This window comes from Callospermophilus lateralis, chromosome 2, assembly GCF_048772815.1.
Source record: "Callospermophilus lateralis isolate mCalLat2 chromosome 2, mCalLat2.hap1, whole genome shotgun sequence".
In the NCBI taxonomy this organism is placed as follows: domain Eukaryota; kingdom Metazoa; phylum Chordata; class Mammalia; order Rodentia; family Sciuridae; genus Callospermophilus; species Callospermophilus lateralis.
In genome coordinates this window covers 176,222,413-176,240,899 of record NC_135306.1, presented here as the reverse complement: position 1 = coordinate 176,240,899, position 18,487 = coordinate 176,222,413, and the positions used below count along the sequence as shown (strand labels likewise).

Below are 18,487 nucleotides of genomic sequence, written 5' to 3'. Positions count from 1 at the left end.
ATTAAACACTGGAATTCTCCTAAATAACTGCAGGAGTTGTATTTTTACCTTGGAAAACTTTCATCTGTGAAACAACTTTGGCTTCAAACAGAAGGGCTATAATAAAACATCTCCTAGCTAGACTCAGGTTCAAGAGGTTCATGGTGGTGAACAGCAGAAAAGATGAAATGTTTCAATAAGCCCCTCAGGCTGATTTAGTTAGCATTCACAAAGTGAAATAACCTATACATCACATACCCTTTGTTAGCTTGTTGTTTAGAATAGATGTATGAGTCACTGGATTTTATTTTAGTAGTTGGGCAATGCAATTCTCCTTTTGCCCAAAATATTAAAATGCAGAAATGTGAAACTAAGAGAGGTAATGTCAAATCTTATATAGGTTGCTTATCAACCACTGTGATGGATCAAGAAGTTCTTTTGCTCTTGTCATTCCATGTTTCACCTTGGTAGGCACAGATAGTAAATCATCTCAAGGAAAAAAAAATCTATTATTATACTAACAAGCAAACCGCAGTGTGTGTGGTTTATACACACACACACACACACACACACACACACACACACATACACACATATATATTTAACTGTGTGAAGAGAAACAGTACTGGGTGGTGGTGGGGGAGTCTGCAAAATCAGAAGAACTAACATTAGAGAAGAATAGGCAAGATTCTACCCTGAATCACTTCAGATACAAATGAATCCCTCTGGGAGTCTGGGGTGGGGTGGGGAGAAAACATATTTCTTTCTTTCTTCTTACTACTTGGAATTAATGAAGGTACCTGCAACAATGCTGGCAAGTTGCTGGGTTCTTGTGATGGGGTATATGCTACGTGCTTGAACGATTGCTGAAGCGATTTTCTTGGCATGCTTCTCCTCCCCATATGCTCTTAGGATGGATGCAAGTGCCTGCTGATCTAAAGCATTCACAACGTCAGCAGCGGTGGGCATGTCTGGGTACCTACATACAAAAATAACCAATTAGTTCACTGACATCAATATTCATTGACAAGAGGTAAAAACTTAAGAGTACTAGGATGTAAAGTCAAACACCCAAAAAAACACATGCTAGGAGAGTTTCTGAGTTTTTTTTAATTTTTTTTTTAGTTGTAGATGGACACAATACATTATTAATTCACTCATTCATTCATTTTTATGTGGTGCTGAGAAACAAACCCAGGCTTCACATGTACTAGGTAAGTGCTCTACCATTGAGCTACAAACCCAGCTCAGTTTCTGAGATATTAAAGTTTGAGAATGAAATCTTACACAAATAAAATAGATTCTCCATTTCAAATGCTCATCTTTATGGCAAGGGTCAGGGGTACTGTTTGTAACATCTATCAAGGTCAAAGCATATGGAAGTTAAAAATATATTATTAACCATTAACCTTAATTCATAGAGGAGGTATTATTATGTCTGTAGATTTGTATTTTTTCAAACTAAAATAAAGTAAAATGTTTAAGTCCTTTGGGTATATACCAAGGAATAGGATAACTGGGTCAATTGGTGGTTCCATTCCAAGTTTTCTGAGGAATCTCCCTACTGCTTTCCATTATGGTTGCACAAATTTGCAGCCCCACAAGCAATGTATGAATGTGCCTTTTTCCTCACCTGTATTTATTGTTACTTGTACTCTTGATAATTGCCATTCTGAATGGAGTAAGATGAAATCTCAGTTAGTTTTAATTTGCATTTCTCTGATTGTTACTGCTGATGAACATATATTTTTTGACCATTTGCATTTCTTCTTCTGTAAAGTGCCTGTTCAGTTTCTTAGTCCATTTATTAATTGGGTTATTTGTTGTTTTTTTATGGTATTAAGTTTTTTGATTACTTTGTATATTCTGGAGATTAATGCTCTATATGAGGTGCAGGTGGCAAAGATTTTCTCCTATTCTTTGGCTTTTTCTTTTACATTTTTGATTGTTTCCTTTGCTGTGAAGATTTTTAGCTTGTTATCATTCCGTTTATTGAATCTTGATTTTATTTCTTGCACTTTAGGAGTCTTGTTGAGGAAGTTGGTTCCTAAGCCAACATGATGGAGATTTGAGCTTACTTTTTCTTCTAGTAGGCACAGGGTCTCGGTCTAATGCCTAGGTCCATGATCCACTTTGAGTTGAATCTTGTGCAGGGAGAGAGGGGTTCAATTTATTCTATTACATATGGATTTCCAGTTTTCCCAGTATCATTTATTGAAGATGCTATCTTTTCTCCAATGTATGTTTATGGTACATTTGCTAGGATGAGATAACAATATTTTGTGGTTTGTCTCTGTGTCTTCTATTCTGTTCCATTCACTTTCATGCCTGTTTCTTTCTTTTTTTTTTTTTTGCCAATAACATGCCGTTTTTGTTACTATGGCCCTATGGTATTAAGGTCTGGTATTGTAATGTCTCCTGCTTCACTTTTCTTGTTAAGAATTAATCTGAATATTCTGGGCCTCTTATTTTTCCAAATGAATTTCAAGACTGATTTTTCTATTTCTATGAAGAATGCCACTGGAATTTTAATAGGAATTGTATTAAAACTGTATAGCTCTTTTGGTAATATGGCCATTTTGACAATACTAATTATGCCTATCCAAAAACATGGAAGAACTTTCCATTTTCTAAGGTATTCTTCAATTTCTTTAGTTTTCTGTATTTTCATTGAAGAGGTCTTTCACCTCTTTTGTTAGATTGATTCGCAAATATGTACATATATTGAGGCTACTGTGAATCGGTTAATTTTCCTAATTTCTCTTTTACTGGATTAATCACTGATGTATAGAAATGTAATTGATTTATGGGTATTAATTTTATATCCAGTACTTTGCTGAATTCATTTGTGAGTTCTAGAAGTTTTCTGGTGGAGTTTTTTTTTTTTTTTTTTTTTTGTCTTCTAAATAAAGAATCAAGTTGTCAGCAAATAGTTGAAAGTTTGAGTTTTTCATTTTCTATTTGTATCTCTTTAATTAATTCTTCTAATTGTTCTGTCTAGAGTTTCAAGGACTATGTTGAATAGAAGTGGTGAAAGAGGGCATCCCTATCTTGTTCCAATTTCTAGAGGGAATGCTTTCAATTTTTCTCCATTTAGAATGATGTTGGCCTTGGGTTTAACATATATAGCTTTTACAATGTTGAGTTATATTCCTACGATCTCTAGTTTATATAGTGTTTTGAACATGAATGTATGCTTCCTTTTGTCGAAAGCCTTTTCTGCATCTATTACAATAATCACATGATTCTTATCTTTAAGTTTATTGATGTGATGAATTACGTTTTAGATTTCAGTATGTTGAACCAAACTTGCATCCCTAGTGAAACTCACTTGATCATGATGCACTATCTTCTAAATATGTTTTTGTATGTAATTTGCCAGTATTTTATCAAGAATTTCTGCATCTTGGCTGAGGTTGTGGCTCAGTGGTAGAATGCTTGTCTGGCATGTGTGAGGCCCTAGGTTTTATTCTTAGCACTGCATATATAAAATAAAGGCACTGTGTGCATTTACAACTAAAAAAAATAAAAAAATTAAAAAAAAAGAATTTTGGCATCTGCATTCATCATACATATTGGTCTGAAGTTTTCTTTCCTTGGTGTCTTGGTCTGGTTTTGGTGTTAGGGTGATGTTAGCTTCATAGAATGAGTTTGGAAGGGTTCCCTCCTTTTTAAATTCGTGGTATAATTTCAAGAGGATTGGTGTTTGTTACTCTTTGAATGTCTGGTAGAACTCTGCTGAGAATTGGTGTGGTCCTGGGCTTTTCTTTGTTGGTAGGCTTTTGATGGCACCTTCAATTTCATTGCTTGAAAGTGATCTGTTCAAATTTTCTATATCCTCCTGATTTAATTTGGGTAGATCATATGTCTCTAGAAATTTGTCGATGTCTTTAAGTTTTTCTATTTTATTGGAGTAAAAATTTTCAAAATAGTTTCTGATTATCATGTGTATTTCAGTAGTGTCCATCATATTTCCTTTTCATCATGAATTAGTTTTCTCTTTCATTCTCTTAGTTAGCTTGGCTAACAGTTTATCTATTTATTTTTTCAAAGAAAGAACCAACTTTTGCTTTATAAATTTTTTAAAATTTTATTTTTTTTGTTTCAATTTCATTAATTTTTACTCTAATTTTATTTATTTCCTGTCTTCTATTGCTTTTGGTGTTGATTTGTTCTTTTTCTAGGGCTTTGAGATATAAAATTAGGTTGTTTATTTGGTGACTTTCTATATTTTAATGAATGAGCTTGATGCAATGAACTTTCCTCTTAGAATTGCCTTCATAATGTCCCAGAGATTTAGATATACTGTCTTGGTATTCTCATGTACCTTTAAATATTTTTTATTTCATCCATGATTTCTTATGCTTTTCATTGTTCATTCATTAGTATATTATGTGGCCTACAGGTGTCAGAGTAGATTCTATTTTTAATTTTATTGTTGATTTCTAATTTCATTCCATTATGCTCTGATAGGATGCCAGGTATCATCTCTATTTTTTTTTGTATTTGCTAAGTGTTGCTTTGTGGTCTGAGATATGTTCTATTTTAGAGAAAGAACCATGTGCTGCTAAAAACAAAGTGTATTCAGTCATTTGTGAATGAAATATTCTATATATGTCTGTTAAGTCTAAATTGTTAATTGTATTTTTAAATTCTATAGCTTCTTTATTTGGTTTTTTTTGGAAGATTTATCCAGTGATGAGAGAGGTGTGTTAAAGTCACCCAGTATTATTGTGTTGCGGTATATTTGATTCTTGAAATTGAGAAGGGCCTATTTGATATACATAGATGTACCATTGTTTGGACCTTAAATATTTTTGATTGTTATGTCTTGTTGATGGATAATTCCCTTAAGCAGTATGAAATGACCTTCTTTGTCCCTTCTGATAAACTTTGGCTTGAAGTCCACTTTATCTGATACAAGGATACAGACCCCTGCCTGTCTGAGATCCATGTGAATGGTATGTTTTATCCCATCCTTTTACCTTCAGTGTCTGGATGTATTTGCCTATGAGGTGAGTCTCCTAGAGACAACATATTTTTAGGTCTTATTTTTTAATCCACTCTGTCAGTCTGTGTCTTTTGATTGATGAATTTAGTCTATTTATACTCAATGTTATTATTGAGAAATAATTTTTATTCCCTGTCAATTTTTGATTCCTTCCTGGTTTTTAATTTGAATTACTTTCTTCTTTAATTGGTTATTCTTCTTATGTAGTTCCCCCCTTTGCTGGTTTTTACTTTTATTTTTCATTTCTTCTTCATGAAAATATTTTATTGAGAATGTTTTGTAGTTCAGGCTTTCTAGTTTTAAATTTATTAACTTTTGTTCATCATGGAATGTTTTTATTTCACTGTCCAACCTCCTGAGTCTCTGATCTGCCTTGAATGTCCAGAATTAATTCTCAGTTAAGTACCTACTTCTCACCTTGCTGAGATGCTGCATGTCTGATTTCTTAGTTTCATACCAGGAAGCAACCAAGAAAATGACCTTCTAATCTGCCATTTGAATCCAATTACCAGTCAACTTTTTAAGATAACTTTGCTCAACTTTAATCTCATCCATTACAAACTACAATTTCTTGAAAAGTCTTTACTCTTACAATATGGGAATGAACTAACTATTTTTTGGAGGGTGGGGGCAACCAGGGCTTGATCCCAGGGGTGTAACGGCTGAGCCATATCTCTAGCCTTTTTTTCTTTTTTCTTTTTTTTTTTTTGAGACAGGTCTCACTAAATTGTTGAGGATGGCTTTGAACCTGTGATCCTCCTGCCTTACCATCTTGAGTTATGGAGTTACAGACGTACAACACCACACCCAGGAGGAATGTACTATTAACTAGAAACTTTGTTCCTTGTATTTTGGAAGGCATTCTCCTTAACAAGGTATAGAAATTTGCTTAATATTTTATTATTTTTGTAAAACCATTTCAATCTCCAAATAGGAGAATATATTTTGACCTTTACTATTAGTCACTGGTTTTTAAAGGATTTTTATTGTTTTCTTTCATGATGACATTCTTCATTCTGTGAAGGCCAATGACATATGCAGAAGGTATTAGACTCAGAAAAAACAGGATTTTAACAAATATCAGTCTCTATCCAAATTAACAAAAGTCTTATTCCACCACAGGGAAAAATGCTATATGTGAATAATTACCATGAGACAAACCAGTTTTTGGTAGAATAAGATGTGAGTTGCTCAGGCCGTGAGCCAGCATTGGTTTTTCACACAGATGCTAATCTAAGCTTTTAAAATTAATTCAGATACTCTTCTAGAATGTGACCCTTTTTGTGTTAATTTAACATATATGTACCCTATTTGAAAAATGGAGAATAAACACTAGTGTTCCCATAGGGGTGAGAATGAAAAGGAAGTGCAAAAGATATCTGATGCATAATGCTGTGTTTGATGTACCAAAAACTGCAGTTTTTCTCAAGCAAGTTCCATCATAGAACCCTCCATTTTTTTTCAGTATTATAAAAGACTATGCATTAAAGATAGTTCTTTTTGTTTCTCATAAGAGGTTTAGTTAGGCATGTAAAAATAAAGCCATTATTTCAGTATCCTAATATTCATTTGTATTACTGGTAACCTAAAATCCCAATATGGTTTCAGTGAAAAAGACAATCAGTAGGGAAGTTATCCTCCACACTATTCTGTGTTAAGAACAATAATTATTTTTTTCTTTTAGAATTCTAAGGCCAGAGAAATACTAAAATCTATAATGAGTAGTAAACAAAACTGATTTATTAGGTCTGGGTAGTACTTGGTGTAGGTGTGTGATGGGAATTCTGCAATCTTAAGAGAAAATTAAATTCAGAGTGATTTTGTGAAATTGATTTTTTGTTTTAGGGAGAAATGTTTTATTGATACTCACCTGCCACCATCCATCCTCATGTCCAAGGGGCCATCCTTCCGAAGGGAAAAACCTCTTTCAGGAGCATCAAGTTGCATGGAGGAACACCCAAGATCCAAAAGAACTCCATTCAAAGTCCCTGGCTGCACTCCGGCTTTCATTAATAAGTCTTCTGCCTGGCTGAACTGGCCTAGCATAGCTCGGATCTGCTTACTGTAAATAAACCCAGGAGACAGAGAAAACACTTCTATTATATTAAAGTGTTCCTTAAAGAGAGTACATTCTATTATTAGATAATTTAATCAATATGTATTTACTGAGTATCAACCACATGGCTAGTGCAATACAAAAAAACATATAGATATGGAAACTATATATCTTGGTTTCAAACACCAGAGCTGATTTAATGTAATCTTATTCTTATAAATAAATACAATTTATTATATACCATTGGGAAGGTATACAATAGCTCATAAATCAGAAATCATAAAAAATTCATAAATTAGAAAAATTCCTTTGTCAATCCAGATTTTTAATTTTAAATAGTTTTAAATCTATTTTAAATCTATCATATGGGTAGGAAAAAGAAGCACATTCTATTTTATCAAAAGAATTACCTTAATGAACAAGACAGTTAAAATACAATAAATAATAGACCAAGAATCATATAAAGAAAATGTGATATATATACACAATGGAATTTCACTAAGCCCCCCCTCCCACACACAAAAAACAAATCCTATCATCTTCAACAATATGGATGGAAGTGGAGATCAGTATGTTAAGTTAGTCAGTCACAGACAAGTACTGCATGATAGCACTCATATGTGGGACATAAAATACTTTTCAATATAGTAGAATGGTGCTTATTGGCAATGGAGGAGAGTTGGGTGGAGGGAGGAAATGTGAAAAGGTTGATCAATGGGCACTAAATTATAGATAGGAACAAGATGTTCTGGTGTGCAGTAGGATGACTGTAGGTAGGAATAATGTACTGTACATTGCAAAAAGCTGGAAGAAAAAAATTTGAGAGTTGTCACAATAAAGAAATGATAAATGGTTGAGCAGATAGATATGTTTAACCTGATTTAAACATTGTAATATACCCTTTATATATTTATATATATACATATATATGTATTGAAACATTGCATACTATCCCAAAATATGTATAATTTTATGTGCCAGTTAAACATAAATTTAATTCAAAAAACAGAAATCAGAAAAGGCATGTCACATAAGTTTAATCCAACCATTTTAGTTTTCTTCATGATTTTCCTATAATTTAGGATGGGGTGCTATGCAACTACACATTGGAGAAATGAAACTATGACGAAAATAAATGATTTTTTGAAGAGGCAGTGTTTTAGATCTCAGCAGAAATTCTGAAGTGAATGGAACATTCAGAATTAACTCAAGCAAGGAGTTAGGATCACCTTATTGTTAGGCTAATTCTCTTTCCTACACAAAGGGAGATGCTGCCTTCAGGGTTCCTCAGGAGCCCCAGGGCCTCAGGGCAACTGGCATTCATTTTGGAAGGGGAATGAGAAAAAAATAGGGCAGCTCTAAAGATGCCATTCCTCCGAGTGTAAAGGAAGATGGAGTGAGGTTGGATTTCAACAGTGTTGGGAAATTCACACTTATATATTTGCTTACATATTAATGCTGTTTACAGGGAACTTCACAGTTCATTGTTTCATTTTTCTTAAATACTGTGATTTTTTAATTTCACTCACCAAATAAATATTGATTATCTTCTGTATGTCAGTGATTATGCTATGTAAAGGATATATAAAGGGTTTATGAAGATTAATAGAGTATGTCTTTTGGTGCTTTGAGCTGAGAGAAGCAAGATGTATAAATAGTTTACAAAACAATCTGAATGAAGCAAATGATAAACAGATGAGCAAATTGCCCTGTTTTTGGAAAATATGAATACTAATATTAGCATTGGAAACCCTGAAACAATTAAATCTTGCCACTGAAAGGCAACTCACAAGTCATTTGAATCATTCCCCCAATCCAATATTACTGCTAAGTAATGGGGAAAGGGAGGAGAAACAGTCTAAATCCCTTTCTTTTCACTACATTGGTGAAGAAGGGATTCCCATTCAAAGACTGTGGAGATGGTTAAAAAGACAATAACGAACACCAGAATTCATAAACTGCATGTATTCACAACCTAGGAGAAGAAGACAAATTATGCCATGTCAGGTCACACAGATTATACTCAACAGAGTGAACAAGCAGAGCTGTGCTATTAAGAAGTTGGAGTGCCCCCTGGTTCCTACAGGTGGATGTGATTGGTTTGTTTGAACATAGACTGGTAGGGATCTGAACGTGCTAATCAATAACAGGCAGAAATGGTGCCTGATGCTTATAAAAAGAAGGGTTATTTGGCTAGGGAATCTTACCCACAAAACCATCATTAGAAGGAAATCCTATGGTTAGATCATTTGGGGAAAAATTATTTTACATATATTTAAGAAGTATATAAATATATATAGATATTATTATTATTATACATGCTGGGGATGTAGCTCAGTGGTAAAGCATGTGTTTAGCATGCAAGACTCTTGAGTTCAATCCCAAGCACCACATCAAAACTCAAAACAAACCATAAAATGAAAAACAAAGAATTCACTATTGTTTTGTGAGTTTTTTCTAGTTGATGTCTGTTTCCTTACTACTTCTTAAATTTCTGTCTCTAGTATTACTCTATGTAAAATAAGTTGAAAACCTATGCCTTTCTCACATCTACCTTTAGCTAGTGTAAGCAATATTTATTGGCTTTCTCTTTGTTGCCAATCTAGTCCAATAGGATCTCAAGATTCATCCTCATATTTTGGGAAAGACTGATCATATCCATGATGGTTTATATGTCTATAGCCCAGAAACTGGGCTATAGTACCCACTTATTTAATCAAACACTAATTTAGGGGTTACTATAGTTAACATCTACAATTAGTGGATTTTAAATAAAAGATACTGCCTTCAAGATATTTGTTGGGTCTAACCCAATCAATTGAAAAGTCTTACAAGCAAAAACTAAAGTTTCCCAGAGGAAGAAAAAGTTTCTATTTCAAGACTGCAACTTCACCTTACCAAAGAGTTTCCAGCTTGCTGGTCTGCCTTACAGATTTTACATGTTAAGCCACACAGTCACGTGAGCAAATTCCTTGAAATAAGTTTCATATCTATATGTTAAAATATTTTAAATTATAATGTATATGTATGTGTGTACATATGTGTGTACACATGTATACTTATGTATATATGCTTACGTTTGTATGCATACATACATACATAGTAGGGGATATATTTATATATCATATTTATATATTTCCTACTAGTTCTGTTTCTCTTGAGAGTCCTGATGTATATAATATCTCAGCTCAAGAAACAGGCTTTTGGCCAGGTGCAGTGGCACACGCCTGTAATCCCAGCAGCTCAGTAGGCTGAGACAGGAGGATCGAAAGTTCAAAGTCAACCTCAGCAAAGGCGAGACACTAAGCAACTCAGTGAGACCCTGTCTCTAAATAAAATACAAAATAGGGCTGGGAATTTGGCTCGGTGGTTGAGTGCCCCTGAGTTCAATCCCTGGTACTAAAAAGAGAGAGAGAGAGAGAGAGAGAGAGAGAGAGAGAAAGAAATAGGGTTTTGATTAGCTGCCATTATATTCTATTCAGAGGATGGTATGTGTCACAATTCTGGCCAAAGAGATAAAAGAGATATTTCCTAGAAATTTGGGGAAAGACCATTCCTCTTTCTTCCACTGAACTACTGAAAAGAAAAGTTTTTTTCTGAATCTCACTAATATAAAAGAAGCACAAAGTACTGATTATTGCTAGTAGGTCAGCAGATTAACAAGGGCATTGGGTTGAGTCTCATCTAAACCCCAACTTGCTTCTGAACTGAATTATATGAGTTGAAAATTACTTTTGGTATTGAAAACAGTTAATTTTTCTTCTTTTTACTTATGACTAAAAAACATCCTAACTGCTATAGCTATCGTGATTCTCAGTTCTCCTTTTCTTGTATCTTCAGCCAGTCTCCATATAAAAAATCTTTCACCAGGATAGTTGCTCTTTTATGAAGTTGTGCCAGTTTGCTTATATGACTAAGTCTGAATTCTACATAATCAACACAGAATAAATTCTTACTTCCCTTGTTCAACTATTATATTACTATAGCTCAAAATCAAATAGTTTTGGAATTTATTTCATTGTTGAGCTATACTAACTCTAACTTTTTAGTCTTTTTCACATGCAATGCTGCTATGCCTGTTTCTTCTATTATGTATCTGGGATTTTTGTTAATTGCTTTTTATCTAAGTACAATTTTTGCCATACGTATTTTCCTTTCCTGTTTTTGAGACAGGGTCTCACTAAACTGCTGAGGCTGGCATCAAATGATGCCAGCCTCCCAGCCATTAAATTTTATTAGTCTGTAGGCACAAAGCAGAGACCATTGCTAGTTTGACCATTTTATTAATCCTCTTCAGCAAGGAATTTAGAATGAGCCAAAATAGTGGATGAATGCATAGTTTCATTTTAGGAACAATAAGATCAAACATTTGTAAAGTGCTTTTTATATGCCAGAACTGGTGCTTAGTCCTTTGTGCCTACAAACTTATTTCATACTCAAAATAACCTATGAGGTAGGTGACTGACTCACCTCAGATAAGAAAACAAGTGCAGACAGTGAAGTCAAGTCATACAGTTAGTAGGCAGTGAAATCAGAATATAAACTTAGTCCACTCTCGCCCCCAAGTCCATGTTCTTAGTTACTACACAACATTACCTCTCATGTTTCTATTTACTACATTTCAGATCTCCATTATTACAATCTTGTCCTTATGTACAAATTTATCTTACTTTTCTAGTAAGATAAATTTACTAAATAATTGTTTTTGTTTGCCATTGTTTCATAGACATAGGTCTGCAGATTCAATTCTCACAAATATTTGCTGAACAGGGATTATCTACCATGTACTGGATACAAGAATATGAAAATAAAAAAGAACATACAATATAAAAGGGCACATCAACAAATATACATAAATCACCTTGGAGATAGTTCACTTTTTTAAAGTAATAGAGGTATAGTGGAAAGGGAAAATGACATATTGCTTATGTTTAAATCTTGGCTCTGCTACTTATTAATCTTGTGGTAATGGGTAAGTTACTCTTCTCAGTTTCAGTTTTCTTGTATCTCATGTTGCTTAATTTTTCCCCCCTCTGAGTGCATCTAGTATGACAGAAATAGCTTAAATTTTGATGTTAGAGTGAATCAGAACATGAGTATTCTGATGATTTAACCCCCAAATTCATTTCCTCATTTGTACTATGAAGACAATAGGACAATTTTAAGCTTACACAAATTTTATGGAGGTGTATTAACTAACATATATAAGAATGTCAAGGCATTAAAAGGTCTTCAATAATATGACCTTTCTCTTCCTGCTTTAAGCTGTTTTTCTTTCCTCAGATACAGTTTTGTCACCGTGCTGCCAATGAGAGTTGGGAACAATGGTAAGGATTTGTTCCAAATATACCAACTGCACGCTGAATATGACCTTTTGACTATGAAGAATTTTCTTTGACCTCTCTTAGGTACCATTATTTTTCTGTATTTCTCCTTCCTCTATACCATGCCTCTGTTATACCAGGAGAATGGTTTACTTTTTAATGTGAATATTTACCACATAAAAATTTTCCGTATATACTTATATTCAAGATATTTTCATTATCATATTGATATGAGCACTGCTAAATATTATTAAATGATAACTTTGTCAGAGCATTTCCATAACTGTAGAGAAGAAATGAAAAGATATATATGCTCTGCATAATTTTCTAAAAATTTCTTGGTATAGCCCATTAATTTCTAAAAATTACTTGGCATAGCCCATAAAATCACAGAAATCTTTTTCATTTTGTTTTTCCAGTCTTATTTCTCCTTCGGCTTCATTATGAATTGATTATATTGCTATACTTTCAAGCTCAGTGATCTTTTTTTCTGTACTGTCTAATCTGACATAAATTTCTTTCAGTGAAATGTTTATTTCAGATATTATCAATACCATCTATGGAAGCTCCATTTTGATCTTTTAAAAAAGTCTTTCATTTTTCCATGTGAATTATACTTCAGTAAGGCTGTTAGCAAGAAAAAAATCTTATTTTTGTTCCTCTTTTTCCTTTATATTCTTGATTATCTGGAGCATATTTATAAAAAAGTTTTCTTGTCCTTGTGTACATCACCTCTATAATTTCTGGTTTGCCATCCCTTCACTGACTTATTTTTTGCACGTCTAGAAATTAATTGATTGAATCATTGACTTTGAATTCAGTGTTGTCTCATGATAAATTTTCTATTTCCTTAAAATGTTAGACTTATGGGTCAATTTTATCTTTTAAAGGGTTTTTTTTTAAATTAAAAATTAATGTTTTAATTTCTTTTTAAATTAAAGTTAATGTTTACATTGGATTAAACATATCTACTTCTGCAAACATGAAAATATTTTCTTTTAGCTTTCTGAAATGTACATTATCATAGTTTACAGTACTGTCCAACAGCATGCCAGAACTTCTTATTTTTACCTAACTATAACTTAGTATTTACTGACAACATTTCCCTTCCTTCATTCCTCTAGGCTCTTTAGCCTCTGGTAATGCTACTTTCAACTTCTATGAAATCAATTATTTTATATCATACATATAAGTGAGATCATGTGGTAGTTTTCTGTCCATGGTTTACTTAAAAAAAAAAAAGATCTCTATTTCCATTTATGTTGTTGCAAATGACAGCATTTCATTCTCTTTATGGTGAACAGTATTCCATTGTACTTAGTACCATATTTCCTTTATCCATTCATCAGCTGAAGGACACTTAAGTTGTTTCCATTTCTTGGCTATTAGTGCTATAATAAACACAAGAAGGTAGATGTCTCTTCAACATACTGATTATATTGCCTTTAAATATATACCCAGTAGGGGACTGCTAGAGCATATGATAGTTCTATTTTTAAGTTTGTGAGGAACCTCCACACAGTTTTCCATAATGGCTTTACAAATTTCCAGTTCCACCAACAGGGGACCAAGGTCTTCCTTTTCTCTACATCCTCACCAACACTTGCTATCTCTTGTCTTTTTAATAAAATTGCCATTGTTACTACAGTGAGGTGATATTTGAGGTGAAGTTTTACTTCATATTTTCAATTTTCTTAAAATCTTTGACAGCACTATCTTTATTAACCATTGTCTTTTGTTTTAAGAAATACTTTTAAAAATTAATTTATCATTCATTCACTGTTCACATATTGACTTAAAGTTTATTTTACAAATGATAAAATACAATTATATTTATATTTATTTCTCAGTACCTTGTAAAAGATTTATTCAGTGGAAAAATCTTTCCCTGTTTTGGAATGATGATTAAGCAGCTCCTAAAAGTTTTGCACTCACTCATACACTTATGACCACTGTGAGTTTTAAACACAGTTCAGTTTTTACATTGCTCAATTATAAAAACAAATGCCAAAAGGATATCTACTGAGCAGAGTCTAAATATTGGTTACTTTTCTAAGCATGTAAGATACAGATAAAACCCCTAATGACTTCAGAACTTTTGTTATTAGGAGACAATAAAAATCAATACAATCAGAAACTTCTCTATGTAACTACAGGAGTTTAAACTAACAATATCAATTCTTTCACTGAGAAAAAACTAGAAAGGTTTTTATGATCAATTATTATGATCATCTGCTTAAAATAAACAGACAGGAATAAAAACATCTATGACTTATTTAGCTCTCTATCTAAAGACCTATTAATTTATAAGTGGAAGGTAAGTGCTAATAAATTGAGCTTCATAGAATATGGGAGACAAATAAGAGAGTTCAGAACCCATCAAGGTGGGCTATGCCACAAAGTGGGATACTAAATTTCTAAAATAAGACAAAAGTAGTAAGAGGGTAGACAAATAAAAAAAAATAGATCATTAAGGTACTAGGTTAACTTTCTAATCAGGCTTAATAATAAGGCTTAAAAGGCTTAAAAGCCTTATTGTATTACTAGGATGATATGGTCTTAGATTAATTACGTGTCAGAAACAAGAGTAAATAGAACCTGGGAGAAGATATCTCCCAGATTCTCAAATTAGCTCCATGATTTTTCAAAAACAATGTTATAACAAATATTTAAAAATACTAGATGGATACGGAGGTCAGACCAAATATCATGCTCTAGAAATATATATACTAGAATCAGACCTACAGGATATGGGATAGTTATTAGAATGGACTATAAAATAACTAATTAACTTACTCAAGAAAACAAAGAAAAAAATAGAAAATTTCAGCCCGGAAATGGGTCTATAGAAAATAGTAAAATGAAAATAAGGTCAAATAGGAAAAAGAAAATGATAATAATTGAAAATAAATTTCATCAAATAGGGTTAAGAACAACTCAGAGGCACTACCATGAGAGCTGAGATCCAGCCCAGGTGGCTCACAACAACCCAAATGGAATCCAGGATTTCAGTAGGCTGGGTTCACTGCTGACACTGCCAGAGCCTAGCCTTTGGCAAAGGACTTCCTCTTCCAACCAGCAGACTACCATGGGAAAGTCAAGTCCAGCAGACCAGATCCACCCACTCCAACTTAAGCAGGTTCCAGACCCAGGATTCAGTAGCATCCATTGAGGGACACTGGTAGAGTCTGGAAGCCCAACATCAAGATGAGGTACAGACAATCTGCACAGGTATTACAAGAATATAGGGAAGAAATTGTAATATCTCACATCCACACTACAAGAAAGGAAGACACATAGACAACATGAAAAAATAAGGTAGGAAAGTGCCCCATACAAACACTTATACATGTTGTGATTACCATAATAAGTTCAAAGGAAGAATTAATGTATAAAAAATACACAACAGAAGGAGAAAATAAAATAATTAACAAAAAGACAATAAAGAAAAGAAAATGGAACATAGAACAAGTTAGACAAAAAATAAACAGGAATATGGTAGGAGATTTAAACCCAAACATATCAATAATTCTATTAAATATCACTGGACTAAATATTCTAATTAAAAGACAGGTAGTATTATATTTGATTTTAAAAGTCCAACAATCAGCTGCTTATAAATGACAAAATTAAACATTAGGACATAAAAAAGTTAAACGTGAGATACAAAAAATGCCATACAAACACGAAACAAAAATAGATGGTATAGTGTTAACAAAATAGACTCTAAAACAGAAAACATTACTAAATGTGAAAAGAATATTATCAAGACAAAAGCATGACATGTCAATTACACACGTGCACTTACCTAAATAGTTTCATTCAAAGTATATAAGCAAAAGCTGATAGAAGCAAATGCAGATAGACAAACACAAAAATTGTAGATTTTTAAATGTTTCTCAATATAGACAGAATAATCAGAAAATACTTGAAACACAATTAACAAGTTTCATGTAACTGACATATAAACAAAACTCCATATTCCATGGTTGATGATAATGTCTTCTGTTGAGCCTTTTGTTGATTCCTTTGGCACTCTGTACATGCTACTTTGTAATGTGATTTATCTTTTATATATGGATACTACTATCTCTGTAGGTAAAGCATTAATCTCTTAACGGTCTTATGGACAATTATATACTGTTTTTTGGCTATTTGTTTTGTGTCTTCAGCACTGAAATGATTTTTTTGATGAAGGTGGTAATAAATCAAAAAACAATTTAAAAAGTTATCAAAGAGTACTTAATAATAACCAATTCAACATCTTTTTTCACCACCTATCTGAATATGATCAAAGTATTAAGAAAGAGATGTAATACATAGAGTATACTTATGTGTACTTTAGAGAGGCAAATAAATGCAGTGTACATAAGGTTTATTGAATATAATTGTTATAAGGGCATAGTTTTAGACAGTTATCTTTCCTATTTCTTAAATAAGCTTTAAGGAGGGCTGGGGATGTGGCTCAAGTGGTAGCGCGCTCGCCTGGCATGCGTGCGGCCCGGGTTCGATTCTCAGCACCACGTACAAACAAAGATGTTGTGTCCGCCGATAACTAAAAAATATCAAAAAATTCTCTCTCTCTCCTCTCTCACTCTCTTTAAAAAAAAAAAAAAAAAAAAAAGAAGCTTTAAGGAGCCATCTTACAACAGACAACCAGAGTATGTTTTTAATACTTTTCTTCATGATATCTTGCTACCTACAATATCGTGGAAAAGCTTAAGTATACTCAAAGGAAAAAATGCTAGTATGTTGTAGTAACAAAGAAATAAAATAATAAAATAAAAGCCAAGAAATTAGGTAAGATTAATTTATACAATGAAGAAGAAAACTTTGAAGTGTTTTAAAATGAAGAATGATATTACAATCATAATATTATTCAAACAAAATTCCTTTTGGAGAATTGCTTTCACTCTTCTAGGAATTTTTTTCCCAGTACAAATACATTTAATTTAATATGTACAAAGATTTAATTATGCACAGAATGGTTTTCTCTAAGTAATGATTGTTATGTAGCATTTACAACATGGCCTTTAAACAACTCCTTCTATGATTTCTAACGTATCTGGCTTCTGTATGCTAGATAATTTTGCTCCTATAATACCACCCCCTTATCTATTGTTTTAGAAAGTTTAGTGTGATAATTAGAATAAGAAGTGACTATCTCTCTGAGGCATTACTTTCTAATATATTCTGAATTTAAGAACTGAGATAAATTTAACCTTTAAATATTGATCACCATGCATATACTCTGTCAAAATACCCTACTTTTGTGGCTTGGATATGAGGTATTCCCCCCAGAAAGCTCCTGTGTTAATACCAAGAGAAAAAAAATGGTTAGATTATGAGAACTACAATTTCATCAGTGGATTAATTCATTTGATGGGTTAATAATCTGATGAATTGCTGGATGGTTATTGTAGGTAGGTGGGGTATAGCTGGAGAAAATGGGTCACTGGGGTTGTGCACGGGGTGGGGGACCTTATATATTTTGTCCCTGGTTCCTTCCAGTCTCTGTTTCCTGGCTGCAATAAAGTGAGTACGTTTCCTCTACCATGCCCTTCCTCCATGATGTTCTGCCTCTGCAAAGCAATGGAGACAGCCAATTATGGACTAAGACCATGAAACTGAGAGCCCACAATAAATGTTTCCTCTCTATGTTTTTCTTATCGGGTATTTGGGTCACAAAGATGAACAGCTAATACATCCACTAATTCTATTAATCAGAAGATTTTTAAATATCACAACTTAAAACATCAATAGTCTTGAATGCTTAGCAACATTGAAGCAGAATGTTTGGATGGCCTACAGAATTCATGTTTAAAAAGTCAGTTGATTTAATCTAGCTGTCTCTAAGGATGAATATCAAAAGCACATGAACAATGTTTACAAATTATATATATTTTGTGACCCACTCAAGGAATCAACATCAAGACAAAATCAGTTGCATTTTGGAGATTTTCCCAAGGAGTTCTCATTCTTCTTTAAGAAACAAAGGTTGGTAAACTCTTGAGACTGTAGACAGCTTCTATATATTACGTATGCAACAATGTACATGATGAAAATAAGTAGGAAATATCAAACACTTACTATTATGGTAAAGGAAAATGGTTGTCA

At 33.0% G+C, this 18,487-nt stretch overlaps 1 protein-coding gene across 2 annotated transcripts in view; it reads right to left on the bottom strand.

The window, feature by feature from the left end:
- The window catches only part of Mettl15 (methyltransferase 15, mitochondrial 12S rRNA N4-cytidine), a 220,074-nt gene that overhangs the window by 26,622 nt on the left and 174,965 nt on the right, over positions 1-18,487 (bottom strand). For both annotated transcript variants that reach the window (XM_076846996.2, XM_076846995.2), the window contains exons 5-6: positions 6,861-7,052; positions 780-958 (exon numbers count right to left, since the gene is read on the bottom strand). In XM_076846996.2, the coding sequence (XP_076703111.1) occupies positions 780-958; positions 6,861-7,052 (371 nt within the window). The remainder of the gene's footprint in view (positions 1-779; positions 959-6,860; positions 7,053-18,487) is intronic.